Source organism: Falco peregrinus, chromosome 10 (assembly GCF_023634155.1).
Source record: "Falco peregrinus isolate bFalPer1 chromosome 10, bFalPer1.pri, whole genome shotgun sequence".
Taxonomy (NCBI): Eukaryota; Metazoa; Chordata; class Aves; order Falconiformes; family Falconidae; genus Falco; species Falco peregrinus.
The window spans coordinates 123,062-145,432 of record NC_073730.1 but is presented as its reverse complement, the minus strand read 5'-3'; the positions used below and the strand labels follow the sequence as shown (position 1 = coordinate 145,432).

Below are 22,371 nucleotides of genomic sequence, written 5' to 3'. Positions count from 1 at the left end.
GGAGAGGCCCCAGGAGAAGCAGGGGGCTGGGATGAGGAGAGGCTGACTGGAAGAGGAGCCGGAGAAGGAAGAATCCTGATGGAGCAGAGGCAAGAAACAGGGTGGGCTGGCCTGAAGAGGATGAAGAAACAGCACAGACAGTAGATGAACTTGTGAATCCCTGTGGGGGATCGGTGGCTGTGCTGGGGCAAGGTGTGGGAACTGCTTGTTGAACTTAACCTGCGATGGTAAAAGCCATGTTGCAGCTGGCTGGTTGTGATAGTGCTGTGACACATCATCCAACTGGATGACGCTTCACTGCATTGTAGGACAGAGGAGGAGCCTAAGAAGTTAACTCAGATGGTAGGGATCTAACACACAGGCTGCAGGCTCCCTGGCAGAACAGACCTGGCTGCAGGTGGCTGTGATCCTGACCACCTTCTCTGTCCCAGCTGCGTGTTCCTGCCCCCTTGAGTGTCTGATGTCTTCCTTTCAGTGACAAAAACAGAAAAAACTAACCCAGTCAGAAAAAGTGCCTGTTTTTCTGTTGGCTTATCTTCTTGAAATGACTCAGAAGATTGGATGGAAAGCCAGATCCAGTGCAGTGAAGGGAGTGGGACTTGTGGCAAGGAGCATGTCTGAGGTTGCCATGGAACCACAGTCATGGTGGCAAAATCAGTCTTTTCTTGAGGGAAAATGAGATTTTCTGTGTGGTAGAAAAATTTCACAGGCTGCTGGATCAAATTTTGAAAGCATGCTTTTCTTTTAAGATAACTTACAGACATTGTACCTATGATTTTTAAATATTCACGGAAATCTTAAGTGCCATTTAAAACAGATGTCATGTAGCTAGTGTGTAGTGCTACTAACACAAAATCATGAATTTCTGAGAACCTATTTTGAATTATTTAATATATACTTATGAAAGATGCTGTTGTAGATTGTAAAACAACAATATTTTTCTTAAACTGATGTGAATATCCTTCCCACAAATATTATTTAGAAATATTTATACAGCGTACTGTATATAAACTATAAAAGCACTGAACAAATATTTTGAAAATTACTGATTGAAGAAAGGGAATTTATGAGCGTGCTTTTGAACTCTGAACAAAATTCAGCACATGAAAGGATTTAATCCAGTGTCATTTGGAAGTCTGGCTTCTTTAGAAGTGTTTTACATACAAATGCATGTGTCTTTGTTCTGATTCTGAAGAAGCACCTTGATCAAGAGATCAAAACACTGAATTTCATTAATCCTATTCTGGATTAACACAGCTAGTCTATTACAGAACTTCACTATCAACCAATAGAAAGTATCTGCTCTAAGTAGAAACAGAGGCAATCTTCTTAATTGCTGTTGTATTAGTAAGTATATTTTTTGTTTATAAAGTCTCATCTATCACAAAATCTCCTTTATCACTTCTAGTGCATATTGCTGTCCAGACACAAAGTAGACGTTTCAGACTAAGCAACTGAAGAGATATGCATGAAAAATACGTGATATGAGCTGCAGTCTCTCAGTTTTGAGGCCACTAGGAACTGTCTCATTTTGTTTGGGTTTTTTGCTAAAATCAAACCTAAAAATGAGAACCTTTCAATAACGCCGCTTAAATGAAATAGATCAGGAGACAAGTATGTTAACAAAGCTAACACTGCTCTGTGGCTGTTTCTGTAAGAGGACTACCTTTTTGAGTTTTTGGTCTATCTGCATTAGGTGCACTTAAAGGTAGTAACTGTGTTCTCTTTTCAGTTAATAAATTAATATTTCAAGAGAATTACACCTCGCTTTCTTCCCTGTTACAAAAAATAAATCTGTTTTTGTGTTGGCCCAGCACGTGAAGTCTGGTTGCCCTTTAGATATGTGGCTTTTGATGTATTACTTCTGAGTTAATGTCTCTTGCTTTACAGATTGGAAAGTCCAACTTGCACACCATCTCACCAACTGCATACGCCCCAGCAGCCTTATTCATCTGTTCCAGGTAATAATTTACAAATGGGTGGAAGACGCAGTGAGACAAGGTGGTGTTTTCTGAGTAAATTGCTATCTTGCTTATGTTTATTCTAACATTACTTACGGAGAAATTACTGGGAGAGCTTTACGTGAAAAAGTAATGAATGAGTTCTGTAATTTATGAAATGTATAAATGGGAAGGTTTGGTTTGTACCTCTTACATTGTGTGTATATTTTTTTAATTTTACTTCTGTTTTGATTATGTGGAATATGGCTTACAACAAGTATTTGTAGTGTATTGTAGTATATTTTACTCTAGTAAATTCTTTGATGAGGGGTATAATATGTATATTCAGGATGAAATTGATTTAATTGCTCTACTTGTATTCTCAGTATAAAACCACTTTTTTTGCCATGGCAGTGTTCTAAGTAGTGAAGCAAACTAATTTGTTAAAGCAACAGAAGGTGATGTTAAAATAATTTTTCAAGCGGTTACCTTGGGTTCTATTTTAATTGCATTTAGGAGTCATCAGAAGGTCCACTTCGCTGTCTTATGTAGATGGGTATGTAGGGACATGGCCCAAAGAGAAAAGGTAAGCAGTCTTAGCTTACAGGTTAATTATAAAATGTTTGTTTATTGTTCATACATAGTAGTAAATGCTCCATTGTAGTTTGGATGTTCACAGTCCTGTAATAAGAGTTCTTGTAAGCAACTTGAAAAGGTACAAAAAGAAGAAGAAAACTGTATCATGGAGTAAGAACTTGGTAATAGGAAACAAACTTCTATAAATAAGTCATTCATTTTTTACATTGAAATGAGGTATATTTGAGATATTTGAATTGTTGGAATTAAATATGTTCACATTGACTCATCACAATCAACTAAAAGTGGTAAGAGTAACATGGCTAATGAGCTCAGTAGCATTTTAACTTATATTATTTTGTGGAGGGTAGGAATGATCAGGGTGAATGTTTTGTTTTTCAGTTAGACCAGTCATAAACTTTTAAACTTCAGAGTGTAAACCAAAATTAAAATGGTAAAGAGTTATAGTGATGGGTTATTTGGTAAGCTTAAATTGTGTCTCTTTTCACACCTTCCTACTGATCTACTATGGCAACCCTTATATTCCTTAAATGCCCAGAATTTATTCCAAAGTAATAAAAAGCATTGGTTATCTCTGGGTAAAATGTTGTTATATACTATTTTATTGTGCATTTTTCATGATATTTTTATCTGTTCATTAAATATATAAAAAAAGTATGTTTTATTATATTTAAAGCAAAGCAAAATACAGTACACCTAACACTGCCTTTAATATTACAATCTTAAAATAATTTTAAAACAAAATGTGATTCTGTGATTATTATTAATCGTGAGTTGCTCAGTTATTTCTTTTATTCTGATCTCTATTAGGTCATCATTACATGGAGTTTCATTTGACATTTCTTTTGACAAAGAGAAAAGCATTCCAGTATCTACTCCAAACAGAGGACTTACTAGGTCTGTGAGCAATGAAGGCCTTACACTAAACATCAACCGCATGCCGAAACATATTAGAAAAAATCTGTCCTTCAAACCAGTAAATGGAGAAGAGGAAAATCAAGATATTGAAGAGGAAAAGGACATGGTACCTCATAAAGACATAAAGGCCAATCAATCTCTTAACACAAATCAAAAAAATGCCAATGAGAGCAGCCACTACAGGTTTCCAAACGGAGCTCTGCAAAACAGGTCAGTTCTGGATGATTTTGGCAATCAGATTGAGCCACCAAGCATTGAAGAGGCTTTGCAGATAATTCATGACACTGAAAAATCTCCCAGAGTTATTCAACCAGACCAGATTACAAATGGGTTCTTTCTTCACAATCAGGAAATGAGCATCTTGAATTCAAACATTAAGCCAAATCAGTCTACCCCTGATATAATTACAGACACAAAAGGTACTCTAAGTCCTGTGACTGACAATACAGAAGTAGATACTGGAATACATGTCCCTTCAGAAGATATTCCAGAAACAATGGATGAGGATTCTTCTTTGAGAGATTATACTGTAAGCATGGACTCTGACATGGAAGAACCATCTAAATTTCTTCAGGATTATGACATGCGAGCTAGCAGTCACAGAGATCAATTAAGTCCCTGTCCCAGCTCAGTAAGTACTAAATCACAGGCAGGCAGCAGTGCTTCTTCAAGTTCAGGGGTTAAAATGACCAGCTTTGCAGAGCAGAAATTCAGGAAGCTGAATCACACAGACAGTAGAAGCAGTGGAAGCAGTTCTCAGAAAACCACACCAGAAGGTTCTGAGCTGAACATTCCTCATGTGGTTGCTTGGACTCATATTCCCGAGGAAGCATCTGTTCCTCAAGGGAGAGACACTACCCAGTTACTGGCTTCTGAAATGGTACACCTGAGGATGAAGCTAGAGGAAAAGAGGCGAGCTATTGAAGCACAGAAGAAGAAAGTTGAAGCTGCATTCACAAAGCAGCGGCAGAAAATGGGAAGAACAGCATTTCTTAACGTTGTGAAAAAGAAAGGTGATGGAGTATCACCTCTCCGAGAAGAAGCAGCAGGAGCTGAAGACGAGAAGGTATTCACTGACAGAAATCGGTTGAAAGAAAAAGAAACTCAAAAATCAGATGAACAAACTAGTAAGACTTCAGAAGTAATAAAAGAAAACCCTGAAAATTCTCATAGCAAATGGTTAAAAACTGCTACTCCTATGGATGGTGAAAAGCAATGGAATTTAGCAAGCCCCTCAGAAGAAAATTTTAATGAAGGAGATATCTTAGAATACACGAAATCTATCGAAAAGCTAAACTCTTCCCTACATTTTTTACAACAAGAAATGCAGCGTCTATCCCTTCAACAGGAGATGTTGATGCAGATGAGAGAGCAACAGACTTGGGTTATTTCTCCTCCTCAGCCTTCTCCTCAGAAGCAGATTCGGGACTTGAAGTCTTCAACAAGGCAAACAGGAACTTCGTCTCCCATTGCACCTTTCTCACAGGAATCTCCTCGCTCTACACATCAATTTCCACAGTCTTCCAACAGGAAGAATGCCTCTTTTCACGTTAAAATGCAAAGGACTCCTAGGCCAAACGAGCTGAAAATAACACCTTTAAATCGTACCTTGACTGCCCCGCGGTCTGTGGATAGCCTTCCTCGTTTGAGGAGATTTTCTCCAAGTCAGGTTCCCATTCAGACTAGATCATTTGTTTGCTTTGGAGATGATGGTGAACATACAGGTGAGCCTCAGTTACGGGGAAATCTTTTGAAGGATGTCAAGCCTACAGAAGAGGTGGTAAAAGAAGAAGGACCAAACCTGCCGAAACAGTGTGAACTGAAGTTAGAGGAAAAGGAGATTAAGCCTATTGAATCTAATGTTTCTGAAGTATTATCTCAGCCTATCACAGAAACTGTCTGTGTCACCCCAAATGAAGATCAGCTAAGCCAACCGATTTTACCAGCACCAGCTCCCAAAACAGCTAACTTAATTGAAGTTTCCCTATCGGATTTGAAGCCACCAGAAAAAATGGAAGTATCTGTTGAGAAATATGAAGGTGAGAGTGATAGAGAACAATTTGAGGATGACCAGAAAGTGTGTTGTGGATTCTTTTTTAAGGTAAGAGAACTAGTGGAAGTGTATGTCTGCTATTAAGCTTCCTTTGAAAGGGAACTTCTTAATCCAGATATGGATTTCAGTGATGATTTTCCATTGAAGTCAAAGCAGGTGGTTCTGCAACTCTAAATGTACAAGCATATCTTTTGCACTTGATGATTAATTTGGCATTGCAAGAGTGGTGAGATTCTACCATGCTGCAGTTCTGAGCATACCAGAGTATCCCTTTCCATTAATAGCTGTGGAAGAGTTGATTTTTAACATAAGCTTGGGTGATCGTAATTAAATATGCTTGCATTTTGCCTCCACTTCCCCATCCCACCCCCAGATTTAACTATAAGGTTTTGAAGTACATAGCAGCCTGCATTTTTAAAACATTGACTGTCTCAGAGTTGTACTTTAGAGAGCCTTTTACCCTCTCATGGCTGGCTGAGGAAGCATAGTCTCCGGAGACTCCCTTTTGAAGTTGGTATTTGGGAGCACTCCCTGTTGTCTTATTAAAGAGTTATATTCAGACAGGCTTTTAACTGTAACGCACGTTGTAGGAGAGTGGTCTAGACACTGAAAGCCATCAAGATTTTGAATTTGGAATACCCCAGAATCTTGTATCATATGTCTGAGGTGTGCTTGCTTGTCTGGAAGTGTTCCTCAGTTCTAACAATACACCTGGCTTGATCAGCAGACATTACTTTTTCATAGTTACGGGTTTTGGTGATAATTACCTTAATCTCTGTATACATAGAGTCTTCCAAAGCTGAATACAGAAGTTTATGCAGTGTGGGTTCTGACTCTAAACTAAAATCACTTGGGGTTTTTCCCTAGGAATATATTTCCCTGTCTTTCTCTCTCCTTTTCATTATAGTTGTTGTTGTTGTTATTTTTATTTTATTTCCACTATTAAATTGTCCTTATCTCAACCCACGAGTTTTACCATTTTCTGATTCTCCTCCCCATCCCACCGGGGAGGGGCTGCGTGGTACTTAGTTGCCGGCTGTTAAACCATGACAATTTCACTTAGCAAGTTTTCTCATATCAGTGTTGAATTTCATGTTTGACTTGAGAAAGGAGGAATCCTTTTATGAAAACTTTTTAGTAATCTTAAGAAAAATATTTTAAAATAAACTTCAAACACTGCAAAAGTATATTAGGATATTGTAACCCAATGTACAGAATTAAGTGTCTAATGGCTTGCCAAAGTCAGTTGCTGAATTCAGAGATCTTAATATTTTTGGGTCCTTTCCTTCAAATACTGTTGCTGCTAGGATGATCAAAAGGCAGAAAATGATATGGCAATGAAACGAGCAGCATTATTGGAGAAGCGTTTGAGAAGGGAAAGAGAGACTCTGCTTCGAAAGCAGCAGCTGGAAGCAGAACTAGAACATAAGAAGGAAGAGACAAGGTAAAAGTACATGTTCTGATCCAAATGATCAATAACTGTGAATGTAAAAATGTCTGGTTTAGTTTGAAGTGTAACTTACGTGTCAAAAAATTGCATCTTAATATCCAAGATATTTAATTCTAGAGTCAGATGTGCTGAGGAGCCCAGCTGAAGACACATGTCAGCTGATCCTGCAAAATCAGCAGGTGGCATCAGTCTGTTGCTCACGCTCAACATATGAGCTCTGCTAGTCTGAGTGAAGCTCCTCAGAGCACTGCCCTGCCCTGCATTTCATATTCTGTGGGAGAGTGTATCACCTGGGGCTTCTTTCTGCACAAATGCACAATGCTCATTCAGTTACAGTAGTCATGCTAATAAACATGGTTTTGATTTTACTGGTAACAGTATCCCAAAAGGCTGAAACTGTCTGAACATTGGGGAAAAAAAAAAAAGGCAAGTTCCTTTTACTGACGTCTGACAACTCTAAAGTTTCAAAAATCTGACACTTGTGTTGGCCTTACTGGGCTAACTAAAGCTGTTACTCTGGAAAGTTTCTACTGCTGAATTTATTTGATAATTATTTTAGACGCAAAACGGAAGAAGAACGTCAGAAGAAGGAGGATGAACGAGCACGGCGAGAATTTATTAAGCAAGAATATATGAGAAGGAAACAGTTAAAGCTTATGGAAGAAATGGATACCATCATAAAGCCACGTTCCCTCTCAATCAAACAAAAAAAGCCACGTCCAAAATCAATTCATAGAGATCATATTGAATCACCTAAGACGCCAATCAAAGGTCCACCAGGTAACAAATGTTCATGTGGGAAAAGAGTCTGTTCATGCTAAAACACCAGCTTGTTTTTGGGTACTGACAAGCACGTGCATTTAGTAGTGTCTTGTGCTAAATTGAAGCTGCATGTGACCAAACTAGAAAGCAAAATTTGCCAGAAATTGAGATGAATGTCACTTACCTGCTATACGTGCATGCATATATCAAGAAACAAAAAGGTTAACTGTATGAAAACCCACTGGAGGCACCAATGTGTGTTGCAAGTTCCATACACACCCATGTATTCTTCACTAATCTCTTCTTGCACCTGTAGAGCTAAGAATGAATAAAAGTGGAGAGGTAAGAGATTGATAAATAAAATGGTTATAAGGTAAGAGTATTTAAACTCCTGCTTAGTACAGACAAAATTAAAATTAAAAAGTTACTTTTACATTTCATGGGGTTTTCTATTTTGCTCACTGACCTACTACATGTATAGTATTGACATAGCAGCACTAATCATGTGGAACAATTTAGCATTCTTTTAGATCCCACGTAACTGCAGTAATGATTAGAAGTATTGCTAATTTACAATTAGAAGACTGCCCGGTCATCCTTTTTGTTACAGCATCATATAGCTTTGTTATTCTGCTGCATTTTCTCTAACTGCCTTGGTCCATCTTCCAGAGTGAAGTATTCCCTTAACACCTTCCAGTAATCCATCCCAAGCTTTAAATTAAGTCTTGTAAGCTCTCTTTCATGAAGACTTACCTAGCTTTGATTGCTTTCTTTGATTTGTGTAGTGCCAATATTCCCCTGTCCATGCTTCACATCAGTACTTAGGCTGGGACCATCCCAGTTGGCTGCAAATGGCTGGGTATCAGCAACTGTTTAGATGAAGTGTGCCACATATGCATGCAGGTATATAACATATGGGTGTAAGAGTGTCGTATATAAAACCTCTTACTGACTTTCTGATGCTGGTGTTAGATCTAATGAACAGACTCTATACTTGCGTAGGTTTATGAGCCTTAACTTTGTTTTTATCCAGGTTCACAGCTTTATCATGTTTTTTCAGTATCTAGTCTTTCATTGGCATCGCTGAATACAGGGGACAATGAGAGTGTGCAGTCAGGCAAGAGGACGCCAAGGTAAAGCTAAAATAACAATTTCACTTAATAAAATTTGATAATCAGCTATGTAAAACTAGCATGAATTCTAAAGAGGTCATGTATATATTGTGTACTCCAAGAACACGTAAGTTTTCCTGATTTGAGGCATTGATAGTTTTCCCTGTCAGGCATTAGGGAACAAAGCCATCATAATTTGTTTCCCAAATTTTACCAAGTAAACCAGTTGGGCAGCTATAAATGAGGTCAAAACAAAACACCATTCACACAGCCTCTTTAATCCACCTCCTTGTGTTCAAGACTCAACGTGTGGAGAAGTTCCTGTATTTTTTTCCCCTTAGCAGTCATACACGGAAGTATTAAATGTTCACTAGGACTTCAGCCTTTTCCAAACTACAGAATTTATTCTGCATTAAAAATCACCTTAAAATAAAAAGGGATTAAAATAAAAGATGATGTTTGATTTTTATATCTGAAATCTTTATTATAATTCAGAGGAAAATTATTGTTTCTGTGTAACTACCTAATTATATTTGGAGAAATACTATTTTTTGTGTAGAAAAGAAATGGGGAAGAAAGGCAAAGCAGGAATAGGGGTTTGATAAGGACTACTACATGTTATGATATCACTTGTCATGTTTCATGCCAGCTACAATTACTAATCAACTCTGACATGCCTGCAGCTGGTTTCAGTTGACTTCAATTTTCTTCATGTCTTGAGAACTGACTTTCTGGTTATTACGTAAGAAACTAATGAAATGATCCAAGTATCCTAACATCTCTTGTCATCTCTTAAAAGTGAGCAGTTTTAATTGGGATGGGGATTTCTTACAGCTATATTAGCTATTCAGAAAGACTTGGTGTATCTTATCTATACAGACTTTACAGGAGATAACCCCAACCTATGTAGCTTTAGTTGTACAGTGCTGTACTGTGCTTGTAATGAACCAGCACATCTTCCCCTGGCTTTGAGTTTCATTTAGGTGGTTGAGACTTCTAAAATATGATAAAATTTGGTACAGATTGCTGAAAGTAACAGAGTTACCAAAAGAATTTTCAGAATCTTTCCAGACCTATACTTGCACCTTTTTCCTCACATCAGAATTGTCTTCTGATGATCACGCTGAGTGAATTTCAGTGATACCTTTGAGGTTTCCTTCATGCAGGTGCTAATCACAAGAGGTGTAGGGTATATTATAAACTGAATTTTCTTCCATTGCTGATTTTACTGGAAGTTAGGGTGCAGATAGACATTATTAAATACCACTTTTTTTCCTTATTCTTTGCTAGTAGTGCCTTTCTTCTCACTTGGAAAAGCTTTCATTCCAAGCTGAAAATTTGTCTGGTTTTTTGCAGTAGCCACAATCAAAAAAGCTTTAAATATCTCTTTAATAATTTAAGAAAACATGATAGTCTTGCTTAGACCTTTAAATTCAAAACCATTCACATTTGAGTGCAGCCTGAGGAATTACAGCATCACAAGTTACTGCTTGTGAAAACAAAAATTAGGAAGGAAATTGTTTTGCTGTCTTAAATACAGCAGTTCTCGCTACCAGTTGCTATAATGATAAGTACAAATGAACTGTATTTTTACTCCACATTCATCATTCTATCAGGAACTGGTTTGTTTGCTGCATGCAATAACGTTGTTTGCTAATGTAAAAGTAATCCAATTTTCCACTTAGTAATAATACTCCACAGCCTAGAATATCTATTAGGTTTATGTCCGTCATACATAGCCCAAAAATTTATGAACATCCACCTCACCTGAACACCAACTTCTTGTATAACTCAAAATACTTTATACAGGACATGAATGCAGTTATCCGTTAATTTAATCTGTAAATACTATGCATTTAGGTTTATAGTCTACAATTCAAATAATTGTGTTCTACCTTAATACAGTTTGCCTTCCTTTCATATTAGAAGACTTCTCTGCTGAACATTGACATTTTTTTTTAATAGATTTTAAAATTAATGTTTAGGTCTGAGTCTGTGGAAGGATTCTTATCTCCAAGTCGCTGTGGTAGTCGTAATGGAGAAAAAGATTGGGAAAACGCATCTACAACTTCTTCAGTTGCCTCTGCTACAGAATACACAGGTCAGTGGTAACAATATTCAAAAAAGTACCTGGCCATTACTGGTTCTATGCATGAAAAGTGTTCAATTATCTTTACTTGGTTTCCTAAAACTTGTTTGAGGACGCTTTCATAGAAATGTTACTTTTCACCTCTTTTGAAATAGATAATGACAATACAAGGTTAAAATTTTACGTCCATATTAAAAGTACTGACTCAATAGCAGTTGTGATAACCAGAATAAATTGCACTTAGGCTCAGAATAGCAAATGGGCTCACAGATCGCTCTGCACTTAAGTAGTCTCTCTAGCAAGGCAAGAAGAGTTGAAATTTAAGCTCAATTTAGAATAGAGTTGCAAAAAACAAATTGCAACAGGAAGAAAAATCTGCTTAGTGATGCGAATTTAAATATTCTAAAAATTGGAAACAAATATTTAATTTTTTTTTAATTATTAAAAACTTTAAAATCTGACTTCTAACTCTTTATTATATTAGGAATCAAATAATAATGGTATTTGCATCCCTTTTCTCCAAATACACAGCACATGATGTTGCAAAGATCCTGCATCATCAGGATTATAAAAGCTCTGGTTTTGCCCACTGAATATGACTTCAGTAAATCAGAGTAAAATAACATTAGGTGTTTTTCATAAACTTCTAGGGAGATCAGTTTTGATTGATGGGCCTGCATAGCTCTGTCTGTACTGGCAAATGTTTGTTCTGAAAATATTCTTGTCATCTTTTTGCTGAAATAACTACAGTCTGGAAAGGCAAAGTGTTCATTCTGAAAATCAGGAAATAATTGCCTGTTATTAAGTAATGAACTTCAGTTTGTGTCAGTTTGTGCCAGATGCATGTCAGATTACGTTACAGGAGGGACAGTGAGACTTTGCCTGGGTAGTCTTGCTGAGTTCTCGTGAACACCTATAGTGCTGAAGATCATCTTTTAATGATCATTATGTAGAGCTTATTTTTATATGAAGGAAAATACCGTTCCTAGGAATGGAACAGAAGGCTTTTTTCACATGTTTTGTTATCTTCACTCTGTCGGACTTCATGCAGCTTTTGTTCCCAAAGCACAGACAAAATGAGATTTAATCTTAAATGTAATTGGTAATTGCTTGTGTATTATGTTCCTTTCTAAGATTCAGAATTGGTACTTACATGTTGGTTTTTTCAAATGGTCTTGATATAAGTACATATTTATTTCAGAAATCAAAACAGAGGAAATATCTCCTTCAACCAGATGAGTCAAGTCTTTTTACAGACAGAATAACCTGACAGGTGTCAGGCCAGATCTTTTATCCATGTTTTTGGGTAAAACACTTATGGAATTCCAGGGAGGACAGGCTATGATTACTCTAAGCACTGCATCAGCTTCATTGTTATACCTCTCACCCTTGAAATCAGAGGTGTAGATGAAGAAAATGAAAGCATTTGCTCCTTCCTGGACAACGGAAATATTAGTAAGAAAATGCAGGATGTTTTGTTGTTCATAGAAAAGGTCCTCTGAGAGAAAATATATTTACAAAGACTGGCAATAATGATTTAATAACGAAAGACACAGTTGTAAGTAAATTCAGTAGCTGCTGAAAGAATGACGTTTTACTTGTTTGTGAAATTTGTGATCTCTAGCCTAATTTTGTTGTATTCCTGGATTTGTGTATTTATGTATGCAAAAGATCCGTACCAGAAGTGCTTCACAGCAATTAAAGTAACTGTTGGCTTATTGATTAACTTAGCTGGTTTGTAATTCCTCCTCCATAGGACCAAAGCTCTTCAAAGAACCCAGTGCTAAATCCAATAAGTATATAATTCAGAATGCGCTGGCACATTGCTGCTTGGCTGGAAAAGTAAATGAAGGTCAAAAGAAAAAGATACTGGAGGTAAGGGTATTTTTCCTTTAAAAGCATAAATGCTCGAGTCAAACCATGGTCAGAAATTAGGAAGACACTGAAGTATAAATGCACGTATCAAAAGGAATCTTGGAGGTTGTGCCAGCTCTTAGTGAAAGGCTGGAGTAACTTCTGTGACCTGCTGCCTGTGTGACAGAAAGGTTCTCTAGTACTGCAGAAACAGTATGTGCAGCACAGGAAGCTGAATTAATAGACATGTTTATTAGTAGCTACTGCTTGTTTAATGTGGGAACTTCAATATGTAGAATATGATAATTTGCTCACAAACTTGCTTTTCCTCACATGAAAAATATCCACCTTAGACATACAGCTGCTCCAGCTGGGACCTCTAGAACTAAAGCACAGATCTCTCGTGAACAGAAAGAACTGAAATACATCCCTCCTAGGCTTTTCTCCAGTTTCCAAGCAGTAGGGCAAATTCAGGACTTTGTACTACAGAAGAGGTGCCTTCCAGCCTTTTCTCTTGTGCTGGTATAAAGCTTTCTGAAGATGCACAGATATTGTAAGGTTGAGAACTCGGGGACTAGTGTGTTTCCATGCAAAAGGAATAACACAGGCCCTGAGCGCTGAGAGTAACGGCACTGTTCCTTTTACCAACGGTGACAAATTTGACAGATTAAATAGGTCAAAGAACACAGAGGTACTTGGTATCTGGATTTAATTTCTTTTGTGAAAAAAATGTCATGACAGTATTTCTTCCCTTCTCTTTGTAATTTTTTCTGCATTCATGTCTAGATGCTGCCTCTTCTGCCTTTCCAGCTACTTTTTGGAAATAAGTGAGAAACCAGGGCAGCCTTTTTCAGTTCAAGTAACTGGGAGCATAATAACCCCCAGAAATCCCAAGAAAGAAAACTGTAAAAAGGTCATGCTTAACTGTAGGATGCAGTATATGTCACTTGGTAGAAGCTGTACATGTTCAGGGCACACATCCTGTAGAAGTTGTGTTGGATGGAATAGGAATCTGAAGATTTCAGCCAATAAAGAACCCTTGCTTAATACACTTCAACTAGCTTTATGGTTTGACCAAACTTGAATGGATTTAGGGGTGACTGAAACCCCATTTTAGCACTGGAGGGTCTTTCCAGGCACATGTAGACCTATCTAAATTTCCTGTTGCCAAAATTGCAACTATTAGACCTGCTTGATGAAATGGATCAAAAAATTTTTATTTGGTCTACAAAAAATTTGTTAGCATGTCTGCCCTTGAGGTTGAACTAAACAAGTACACCTGAAATTGTCTACATGATAAGGTTTTGCTTGAGAAAGATAGCTGCCTTATGAAAATTCAGGTAAGTGAAGTATAGCGAATTCTAATTGAAAATAATGCTTTTTAGTCAACAGTTAGATGTAAGTCTCAGCTGTGGTGGGAACCAAATTCAAAATGATAGTCCAATGATTTTGAATGTTTTCTAACTACTACTGCAAAATTCATACTGTGAATCTTTTTCTTTCTTTCTTTTAAAGGAAATGGAAAAATCCGATGCCAATAATTTCTTAATCTTGTTCCGGGATTCAGGCTGCCAGTTCAGATCTCTGTATACATACTGCCCTGATACAGAAGAAATCAATAAATTAACGGGAATAGGTCCCAAATCTATCACAAAGAAAATGATAGAGGGACTGTATAAATACAACTCTGACAGGAAGCAATTTAGCCACATACCTGCTAAAACTTTGTCTGCCAGTGTTGATGCAATTACCATTCACAGCCATTTGTGGCAAACAAAGAGACCAGTAACTCCTAAGAAACTTTTACCCACCAAGGCATAGTAGATGGGGGGAAAAAATTGCTTCAGACAATTATGATAAACTTGCACTTCATCTTTACTGCCTATAGGAAATAGATTTCTAGTTGCCAACAAGACTCTTACAATTTAAAACTGGACACCAAGTTCTATTATCATGTCCAACTGGAATGTAAACACAGTGTTTAAGAGTGCAGAAGAGTATCGCTTAGGTGAATAATTATGAGTGATTACAGAAATGTTTTGACTTGTGTGGAGATCTGTATGTGCTAATACAATATATAGAGTATATTTGCTCTGTATTTTGATTAGATACACTGAAGCACTGAATGTTCCTCTTTAGTGACTCAAACTAAGGGTTTTTTTTTTTACATCTGTTGCCTTATGTTTGTATTTGTGCTTGTCTTGAAATATTTTTTTCTTTCACTAAAGAAATACTACTTAATATTCTCAATACCATTGAACTTTGTGTACTTAAAGACTAAATAATAAGTTTTATGTCACTGAAGAACAGCTGAATGGGTCTGTTCTGTAAGGTCCTTACTGTGTGCTGTAAGAAAACCAAGATTTGTTCCCCTGAGTATTTATAATTCTTTTTCAATTAAATAATACTGATTTGCTCATAGACTTAACAGTAAAGGAGAAACCTTTGAACTGCTTGAAGCTTCCTTCAAATGAGTTATTTAACAACACAGGGTGTAGTTGGATGATGCAACTGTTCCTATTTCAGTAAGTTACTGTCTGAGATGTAATGACTGACCATGTGTGCATTCATAATACCATTGAAATGCAAAGTAAAAAGATTTGGTAGACCTCTGAAACAGTTTAAGCAAATGTGCGTTATTTTGCAGTGTTCCAGATGAAGAGCGCAAGCACATGGTCAGGTACTGCTTGTCCAAGGAAGGAATAGGAACTTGTGAAACATTCAGAACTAGATCCCTGATGTTTGCGTGACAGAACACTAAAAATATTCAGAAGAATCACAGAATTCACTAAGTCACAGATGTTTCAGAAGTCGTGTATCTAATCCCATTGATTTTATATCCAGGTCACTGTCTGTTCTTCCTCGGATCTGCCAGCTCAGACTTAAATCACTTTTCTAGGGAATAGACATCTGATAAGAATTTTCAGTGTGTCTTAGTAAATTGTTTTCTTGACACAATCTAACAGATGATGTCTTGTGACACTTAGCAATTTTAAATTACATATGTCAAAAAAGCCTAAATGACATTTCAGTAAATTTCTAATATGACCATTTACGAAACCAAACTCTAGGCATATTTCAGTATTATTTATAAAGGGCTGCATTTTATTTCAAAACAGTGTTTAATTATTTCATAGATCACTATTCTGTTTCAATGTTTGTTTCTTTTACAATTTGTTTTTAACATAGCACTGTTCTGAAACAAAAACAAAAACAAAAACAACAACAACTACAGACTTGAAGCCTCCCCTAAATCTGTGGCTATTTTGGTAATGTACACCAGAGGATTTGTTGGGGGGGGGTGGGGGGTGGGGCGGGAATCTCATTCTCAGGAAAAGACTTGAATGATTTCTGATTCTGTTCTGTTTCAGTGTTGTGATGACTACATTAACATAAACATAAGACAGTATTGTGCTCTAAGTATGTAGTCCATTCTGTTTCATGGGGAGACTAAAACTATGTTTGTATTTCTCTCATTAAACTGCTTTGAGAGAAACTATGCCTCACTATGATGTACTCATTTACTTATAAAAGATGCACAGGAATGAGATGTCATTAAGCAGTTTAGAACAGGACTTTTTTTAAATTATTATAAGGCCTTAGGCATCAATGCATCTGGGTTATAAACAGTTTCTCAAAAATGCTGTCAATTTTACTGTAATTTATGTTCTTATATTTATGTATATTTGTTAAAACTGTAAAAAAAAAAAAGAAAAAACACTTTAAAATACATGTTTAATATGTATGTGGCTTAAAACTGTTTGTGGCTAGCTGATTCCTACTGTTTGCATGTATATCACCAGGATATGTAACTCTAATATTTCAAGTGTATACATATTGTGTATATAGGATATAAATAATATTAAAAAAGGGGAAAGAGGGTTTGCACATTCTGCCTGTTAGACAGTTCGTACAAATACCGTTGTATGAACATCCTGAAATAACAATATGAAACTGTGTATAATATATAGTGATTCAAGAAACCAGGAGGTTGGTATTAACTGATACACGTGGTGAATAACTTCAAAAGAAGTTTTATCATGGGAGGCTTTCTATTTCTAAAATCTGTACTATGATTTAACTGAAGATTTGCAATACCATAAAGACACATGCAGCGATCTAATCAAAGTGAGCTTAAACTCACGACAGGAATTATTTGAGTAATTTTAAATATTTCTGAATGTATTATGAAATCTACATTTGTCAACAGGTTAAACACTTGTGCAATGTCTAAAAGTAGAATGTGAATAATGCAGTTGAAAATTTCATTGCTTGCAGGATTAAGTTTTACTTAATACAGGAAAAGTAAAGATATAGATATGCTTTTCCTTTTTAAGCCTGCAGATTTTCTAATTACAGTGGATCTTTGGTTGGAATCATGTTTAAAAAAAGAAGGGGGGGGGGGGGGGGTTGTGAAGAAAGAAAGCTTTCCATAAAGGCCAGTATTTATCACTGACCTTTTCAGAACACACTGGTGCTTTCATCAGGGGTATTATTATTGTTGCTACAACTGAATTGCCAAACTCTTGTCTTAGTTTTTTGAGCAAAATTTCATAGTCTAACAGTCATAATAGCTACTGATTTATTTTTTTTTTTAATGTATGACTGTTAGTTTTTATTATTTGGCTGTTTAAAGCCAAATTCAGCTATTTAATTATGATATAATGGGCACTGTTTAAAAATGTACAGTGGATTGTGTGCTTACTTGTCCACTTCTCTGGAGCATAGCTTCCATATTTTTTTTCAAATGCTGTGCTGTAAAATATTGTCATTGCTACTTACATGGTACAGTGTAGTTTTCCCTTTCATTTAAATAAAAGCATGGCACCAAAAGTACCATTTTTTTGTTTTCTTGCTTACATCTAAATGTAAACTGAAATTATAAAAAGTTCACATGAATGTTTAAATCTTGTTTCTTCTCATATTTCCACAACATAGAAATTGTAGGAAATATGTACCATTTTTATTTCTCCTTTTGTTCCCCTTTGTTTGTCTTACTTTCACATATAGTTCAGCTTTCTGATGTTACCAGAGGGAGGCTATTGAAGAATTAGGCTCCTCGTTTCATTCTTGAGGGCAACATGGTGTTACCCTGTTCTCTTCAGAAGTGAGTTTCATACCTGCAAGTCAACTGATTAACTCGTGTACTCTGGTTAGGTTCTATTGTTCCAAAAGCACTGAAACTTATCGGTCCATGTAACGGCCTTGCTTCAGCTGGCAAGGTTTTCAGTCAGGATCAGCCAGTCTTACCTTCATTAAGACAGCTAACAGAATATGACTTTTAGTGAAATAACTTGTACATGTTAGTGGTGTGGTCTTAAATAGAAATCATGTCCAAAAAATAAGGTGTCCTCTCCAGATTTGTATATTAGCAGTTTTTTTCTGGTCCAGATTGTGCCTTTTGGGGGGTTTTGTGTTATCCTGCTGGGTTGCAGACCAAGAGCAAGCACTTGCTGAAAGAGGACATGACATCACCAGACTGTCAACAGGCAGACGGAACTGTTGGACTAACTTACGCAGATAAGGAATCTCAAAATTTCAGAGCTATTCAAAGGGCAGCTTTTTTTGAAATTGAAAACTAATGCGCTGGAAATGAATAGCCATCCCTCCTCCCCCTCAAACTGGTTATTTTTCAGTCAGCTCAATTGGTTCCCTGTATGGCATCACAAACAGGCCGATACAAGTAAGGACTTATGTTGGAACACAAACACCCAGTTGCACCCAGAGCAGTTATTTTTTCAGTGGCGTGCACAGCTCAAAATTTTCATCTAAAAACAGCCTTTGTACAGACAGGCTTTAGAACAGACTTCATTTTCTCTATTCTTTGGCAAGTAACACCGTAGTTGAGAAACTTCAGATCACGCCCTGGTTAATTTGACAGATGTCTGATGTTGTACAGAATTTGCACTGCTGCAAGATCCAGTGCAGAGATCTGGTATTGCCAACTGCAGAATAATCATCTCAGTTACACTCGGAACCTAAACTTTTGGATCAGTCACCACACAAAGGTGATGTAAAAAATAGCTTTGTTTCATAAACCCAGCTGTACTAATTAGGTGTAGATGTCAGATGTCTTTTTTTCCAACAGCTTCATAACTAAAGACACAGCTTTAGTAATGGCTAACCCTTTAACTATTTGTATCTTTTCAAATAGCAAATCAGCATTTCTTTACTGCCTTGTTACTAAGTTAATAAGCTTAATAAGCAGTCTGAAGAATTGTGGCTGTAAAGATCTATCCTGACAGCTGTGGCCCTTTACATCTGCTTTTACATTTTCTAATTAATAAAAAACATTAAAAAGAACCAGAAAAAAAAATCCAAACAAAACCAGAAATAATCTTATTCCAGGTCTAGATGGCAGGTAAAAAGTCAGTATTTTCAACATGCTCAGCAGCTTTGTTCATTTATGAGCAATTTGCTTTTAAAAGCAAGCTATTCCATTTAGGAAAAAAGATGTGAAGTGTGCTGGTGCATGCAGATAAATGCATAGTTACTTTCAGGCTTACTTGCTTACACACAGATATAAAAGAAATACACTTTATTTAGACAATCACAGCAGAGTTACATTTGGTAGTGAGGTTCCTTCAGCTTATTTCCTTCTAGCAAGAAAGAAAAGCAGCATCCTTGTCTGTTTTATTCCCCAAATTACTGGTCTTCCTAAGAGGCAGGGAAGCAGTGTACAACATACGCATTTAAGAGCTCGGTACAATCTCTTTGGGAGATGGAGTTCTTAACGCCAGGCTTTTTATCAAATTTCTGCATTCGAGGATAATGCTGATGGAGGCTAGACAGATCAGACAGATGGAGGCCTCTGATCAGAAAAGCTAGTAACAACTAGGACTTCAAGTAAGGATGGAAAACAGTGAGAGTTAAGCATTCCACTGAAAAATGCTACTAAAAACTTTCTTCAGACTCTTCAACATAATGAACAACCGGATGTATAAAATACTTACGCGTGCGTAATTCATTACCCACTGACAAATTTGTTCAGCCAGATACTGAAAGAATTTTTTTCACTTCAGATGCGTTTCAGTTTTCGGTTAATGGTATGTGAATTTTATGGAGACGTACAAAGTAATATCTATAGGCATTTTTATGTCACTGTTCATCTGTTAATGGAGTTTTGCAGAAAGACTAAAAGCTAATATGAAGCTTTCCATCAAGACAGCTCTGTCTTATCCTTTCTACATCATCAATGATCTAAATGTCTGCAGTACAAGACCTGGCAAGGCCCCACAAGCCTCAATTATTTTAATTACCTGAAGCCGGATTATACTTTGGCTCAGTATTTTTCTTGTTTAAGCTACCTGAAACTGGAGCTATGATGCTGACCTAAAAAATCCCCCTACAGATTGTGCAAGAATTTTGCTGAACTGGCAACCAGACATTCTGGAAATCCTTTCTTGAAATGAGTAAAAACTGTTTCCAGAAGTAAAATTTTAAACAGAGGAGAGGTTTTTTGCAACTTTTTACAAGATCATGCACACATAATGTCAAATGTAAAGTTGAATGGCTCTATTATGACTGAAAATCAGGACTGGCCCATTTTTATAATAGCAACACAAAGATGCTCTGCGCAAGCTGCTGGACTCCAGTGGCAGAGCTTGTGCAAAGTTAGCACTGGGGAATAATTCTAAGAATGTGTGTAGCCCTGCTGATGTTGGCTGTGGCCAGCTGCAACACCTGTAAAATAGTCACACAGTTACTATTTTTTCTGAAGCGTTCCAAGAATAGACTGTAGTGCCCTGTCTTGTCACTAGGCAATGCTTAACTCCTCCTCTACTAACCCTGATTTTCAAGCTTTCTGAAACCCACACCCAACAGCTTGGCTATTCGTGGGAGTTACCTTCTTTGCAATAATGACTAGGGAGTTCAAAGCAAGATGAGGCCATCCCAAAAACATCTTTCTATGCCCGAGCAAAAAGGTAAGGAACAACCAGAGAACAGGGTCTCCCACTTGCCCTTTTCCAATAGGATGCTACTGTGTATCCTCACAAACATTGAAGAGCACTGCGGCTGCCCTCCAAAGCAGGTGCATCAAGTAATGCTATGTATTCTTTCATACCTCTTCCTGAGGATGGATACTCAGTTCTTGAAATCTTTTTCCCAACTACAGGAATTTTCTACTTCCTTGTGAAAGGCCCGGCATTCTGAGCAGGAAACAGAGTATTTAAATTCAGAATTTACTCCTCCTTTCGGGTCTATAACTGGGGAGAAGCTTTACCCTTCTTTCATCCCAAAACTCTCACCCTCCAGAGAGACAGTCACAGATTTGATCTTAGGACTTCCACTGAAAACAAAGCTATTGCACAAAAGAGGTAAACCACAGTAACACCACTGTGAAACAAAGATTACATTTAAAAGCATGTGTGTTTACCTAGTGTTTTGTAGATTAAAGAGTTTAAAATGGACTTTTCTTATCTAAGTGTATTTGTTTAGGCAATTAAAGTCATCTTGTTTTTCCAGGTTCCCTCTGATTTCTATCACGATTGTATTGTATGTATTGGGAAACGGTTACATTTCTATAATTACATTTTCTATTAATCAGTGCCTCCAAAGGCAACTGAGCATCAAGCGATAGCTTTAGAAATAAATGGAAGGATTTGGTGTTTTACTAGCAAATCAAGCTTCCTGGGATGCAGTGCCAGGACCTGAGTGTTGCAGAAGGAACCATCAAGTTCCACACTCCTTGCTCATCCCTGGCAGAGCCCTCCCGTGCAGCCCAGTGGCACTCCTTGCTGGGCAGCTTGTTGGGACATTTCTCTGTATTTCTTTGCGGAAAGGAGAGCAGGAGGTGGCAACAGCGTGATTCCGCTCTGCCCTTCAGCTGACCCGCAGCAGAACAGTCTGCGAGCAGACTCGGACTGACTGTGGTTCTTCACATTGCTAACCATAGCGCGGATAAATCCCTGGCAGCCTTCCCTGAATCTCCGATACGTGTCATACCTGCGTAATAAAAAAAAAAAAAATTAAAAAATTAAAATCGGATCTCTGGTACACCCTTTGTCAGAAAACTGTCACCGTCTCCATGCTGACAAGGCCTGCCCGTGCGCTGCGCAGCGCCCGCGGGGGTTTGCCAGTGCTGCAGCAGCGCTGTAACGGGGCTGCTGCACCTCGAGGCGGGCCCTGCGAGCAGCCACACCGCGGGGGCGCCGCGGGGTGACAAACACCGGCACAAGTCACGTTATACCGAAACGCATCGTCCCGCCGCGGACGCGCAGCGCAGGCCTGAGCCCTGCGAAGCACGCGCCGGGTTCCGCCCGTCCCGGCGGCGGCGGCGGCACCGGCCACGGGGAGCCCCGGGCCGGCGACAGCGGGCAGCGCACCCCGGGCGAGGCGGGGAAGGGCCGGGGCCGCACAGCCCCGCCTGGTTGGACACCAAGTCGCCTACGAGTAGTCCTCGCGGCACCGACCCTCCCCGTCAGAGCCGTTCCTCGACCGCCGGGGAGGCGCCCGCCGCTCCCCCGGTACAGGCCCGGAGCCTTCGCGGAGTCTCGGCTTGCCGGGGCTGGCGGCTGCAACCCCGGCAGCCCCAGCCCGGCGCTAACAAAGCAGACCCCGCCCCAGCGCGGCGGCGGTCGCCACCATCTGTCCCT

At 38.2% G+C, this 22,371-nt stretch overlaps 1 protein-coding gene across 2 annotated transcripts in view; it reads left to right on the top strand.

Annotated features, from left to right (window-relative positions):
• Positions 1–17,611, top strand: part of CAMSAP2 (calmodulin regulated spectrin associated protein family member 2) — a 90,779-nt gene extending 73,168 nt beyond the window's left edge. For both annotated transcript variants that reach the window (XM_027793361.2, XM_005242018.4), the window contains 9 exons: positions 1,891–1,961; positions 2,457–2,526; positions 3,348–5,556; positions 6,816–6,952; positions 7,518–7,738; positions 8,781–8,853; positions 10,818–10,933; positions 12,678–12,796; positions 14,291–17,611. In XM_027793361.2, the coding sequence (XP_027649162.2) occupies positions 1,891–1,961; positions 2,457–2,526; positions 3,348–5,556; positions 6,816–6,952; positions 7,518–7,738; positions 8,781–8,853; positions 10,818–10,933; positions 12,678–12,796; positions 14,291–14,596 (3,322 nt within the window). In that variant the 3' untranslated portion in view covers positions 14,597–17,611. The remainder of the gene's footprint in view (positions 1–1,890; positions 1,962–2,456; positions 2,527–3,347; positions 5,557–6,815; positions 6,953–7,517; positions 7,739–8,780; positions 8,854–10,817; positions 10,934–12,677; positions 12,797–14,290) is intronic.
• Positions 17,612–22,371: the final 4,760 nt, after the last annotated feature.